Raw genomic sequence first — 3158 nt, 5'->3', positions numbered from 1 at the left:
ATTTTTTTTATTAACTTTCTGCGGTGTGTAAGGACTGTTCTTTAAACTACTTAAAAACTTAATTGAAGTATATAGAAAATATATATTTAATTTATAGTAAATTATATAAAAAATATATATATATATATATTGGTATGAATAATTATTCCTTTAATAAGTTTCATGCACTAAATATATTTCAGTCTAATATCGGAATCCAGATGAGTCTTCTGAAAGACCTCTAATGTCTAAAAATACTTGTATTAAAATTTAGTAAGCATGATTTTTAATTTCAATAAAATTTTTATTTAACAAAATAAAAATCACTTTTTTTTTGCGTTTAACATATTTTATCTTTTTTATAGTTTTACATGCTTTTTTTACCTTTTATAATCTGATTTTATCCTAGTTTTTGCAAATTGGCTAAAAATGACGAAAACGATCAAATCAGACGATGAGAAGTGTAAGACGTCTACTTCGGAAACTCAAGAATCTTCCGGAACTGAAATGGAGAGCATTTTTAGTGAAATAACTGCAAGGAGAAATGAGGTACGTAAATAATAATTATGATATATTTAAAATGTAAAAAATTATCCAAATTAAAAATTAACTATGACTTAATATCATCTGAAGGCTCTTTACAATTATACTCGCAATCGCATGCTAAACGCACATAGATTTAAAAATTTTAATCATCGTGATTACTCGATGACCTCGTCGTCGTCGTCGTCGTCGTCTTCTGACGACTATGTTGACAATGATAAAGCCGTATCAATAAAAGACGTAACTGATGCGGCTGAAATGAAATTCGAAGAGGCGATCTCGTCGCTAACAAGTGAGGATGATCAAACAGTTTATACTGCTTCACAAATCGTCCTTAAGAGTGCTACAGACACTATGTCGGAAAATAATTTTGATAAAAAAACAACAAGATCACCTGGCAGTTCTTTGATTCTGGACAAGCAATGTACGTGCCGTTGTGCAATACACAATCCAAATGGTCATTGTTATATTGATATTAAAGGAGTGAACTCTAAGACTGCGAATATAAGAACTTCCATAAGCATTAATAATAATAATAAAGTTCAAATGAATACCCAAAAGAATATACAAAAGAATGTACCGAAAAATACACCAAAGCCACCAGAGCAAAATGTGAAAAATGATGAGCCGACGAAGGTTATAAGACAGTCTGCCTCCAACGAAGCTGTTAAATCATCAGATAGTGTTTCCGATATTGACAAGGACCTACGTGAAAAGTTAATGAACTTTAAATTGGTTTTGATTAATCATCGACAACAGGAGATAATGAATGAAAAACTGAAAAAAATGGAAGACTACAGGTTAAGAAATGCTGCAGCACAGGTAAAAACACCACGTCGGGTTACTTTTGCCGAACCGGAAAGTTCTGAATCCAGTGAGGTTAGCACAACAGATGATTCCGTTACATCAATGGATACAGATGAAGAGAATTACATACAGAATCCTATGGAATCGATTAGAGACTACGAAAATGAATTGCCCTATCGGATTTCACACACGCTTCCACTACGTGAACTTGCACCAGATGTTCCCCATTTAAAAAATTTCAATAATGCAAAAATGCCCGTACCAAAAATGAGGTAAGTAAACAAAACATAAACATATTTTGATGACGAATAATACCATGATCTTACTGCTTAAAAGGAACATCAGACATCCGCGTAAGAATGCCAGTTTTTCGAATAAAGAACTGCGTGAAATTGAGAGGACGAATAAGATTTTGCTGCAAAAAATTGTCAGTCAAAAGCCAACGTTTACCACGAGTGGTCAGGTAAGTAATGCTCTGAAAATATTAATACACTTAAAAATCGTTAGAGAGATAGATATATAGAAAGAGCTAGAGAGAAGGACCGATAGAAAAAGAAAATAAAATATTAAAAACGATGTGTAAGAAGTGATAGAGAGAAATAGTGATAGCATAATTTAAAATATGTAAGGAGTGACGGAAATTTGGGTCTAACCTTAAAATCATTAAAAATATTAATGGAATATTTGAAAAAAATGAATGTTTTTTTACCTTAGATCTGCATACCTCCCCGAGGAGCCTGTAACGATTCTGAGATTCGGTAACGCGGTGTTGCTAAATCTCTCAGTTTTCGCAAATAATTTCAGGGCTCTATCCTTTATGTATTTTTGATCTAATCAATCTTAAGGTCCCTGATTGAGGTCCCTCAGAGTCTAGCTTTGTGCAATTTAGACAATCATAAAAAAATTCAATATAAAACATTATATATTTGATTTTTAATAATAAAGATTTGTTTGTCTTTTAAATAATATGTAATTCTATATCCTTAAAATATTTAGAGTTCTAAAGCTTCGGTCAGATTTGCGTCCACAGCTTCCATTAATCGAAGAAAACAGCAACGTCAAATTGATTTGGATAATCAAATATTGAAGAGGAAAATTGAAGCGATAGCTGTACGAAAGCCTGTAATACTAAAATGAATCAAAGAGCTTTTAATATAATTCCGAAATACGTTACTATTGACCTATTTTGTCTTACCTATGTAATATGTTACGGAATTATATTAGTAATCTTAGAACGATTGACAAAATTCATTATTCGGATCCTAGGGATATAAATTAACGAAGCTGAATAATATCAATATTTTTTTGAAAATAAAAAATGAGTTTTTATTAATTTTTATTAATTGCTATATACCAAAATTACTAGAAATCAAATTGCTATAGGAGAATAGAGCAATTATACCGGTTTTAACTACGAGAAGAAATAGTTATTAATCAAATTAAATAAGTCATTGAGACTGGGGGTCTCAACTTAAACATTTAGAAAGAAGTGAAGTATATTTATATTTTTTTTTAGGATGGATGGTTTGAAGAATTTTTTTTTTTGAGTACTGTTTTTACTTAGGAGGAAGATAAGAAAATCGAGAGAGTGACAAAGAAGAAATCTGTTTAAACATATTTTTTAAAACTCTGATCTACTGATATTACCTATTTTAGGTTCATTACTACTTTATTTGTTTCTTGTTAGGAAAGCAAGTTATTTAGTAGAAATAATCCTTGTATGTCGAGCAATTGGAAGTTGTCACAGAAATTCTTTTTAAATAAGTCAGTTTGAATAGTATTAACTAAATCCATCTAAATATGATTGGATTTGATTTTCTTAGTAGCAA

General features: G+C 30.6%; 1 protein-coding gene across 1 annotated transcript; it reads left to right on the top strand.

Moving 5' to 3' along the window:
* Positions 1–332: 332 nt before the first annotated feature.
* On the top strand, positions 333–2668 carry LOC119685834 (ring-infected erythrocyte surface antigen-like). The gene is made up of 4 exons (XM_038100226.1): positions 333–528; positions 613–1601; positions 1666–1792; positions 2326–2668. The coding sequence occupies exons 1-4, from the start codon at positions 409–411 to the stop codon at positions 2464–2466; spliced, it is 1377 nt and encodes a 458-aa protein (XP_037956154.1). The 5' UTR covers positions 333–408; the 3' UTR covers positions 2467–2668.
* Positions 2669–3158: the final 490 nt, after the last annotated feature.

The sequence above is a fragment of the Teleopsis dalmanni genome, chromosome 2, assembly GCF_002237135.1.
Source record: "Teleopsis dalmanni isolate 2A chromosome 2, ASM223713v2, whole genome shotgun sequence".
NCBI lineage: Eukaryota > Metazoa > Arthropoda > Insecta > Diptera > Diopsidae > Teleopsis > Teleopsis dalmanni.
Note: the sequence above shows the minus strand (reverse complement) of the source record. Positions and strands in the feature narration are given on the sequence as shown.

Bases quoted from the DNA above. Each gene is read 5' to 3' on its own strand.
- LOC119685834 (XM_038100226.1), top strand. From the start codon at position 409: ATGACGAAAACGATCAAATCAGACGATGAGAAGTGTAAGACGTCTACT. The intron at 529-612 runs GTACGTAAATAA...TATCATCTGAAG, and splicing joins TAACTGCAAGGAGAAATGAG to GCTCTTTACAATTATACTCG. The intron at 1,602-1,665 runs GTAAGTAAACAA...ACTGCTTAAAAG, and splicing joins ATGCCCGTACCAAAAATGAG to GAACATCAGACATCCGCGTA.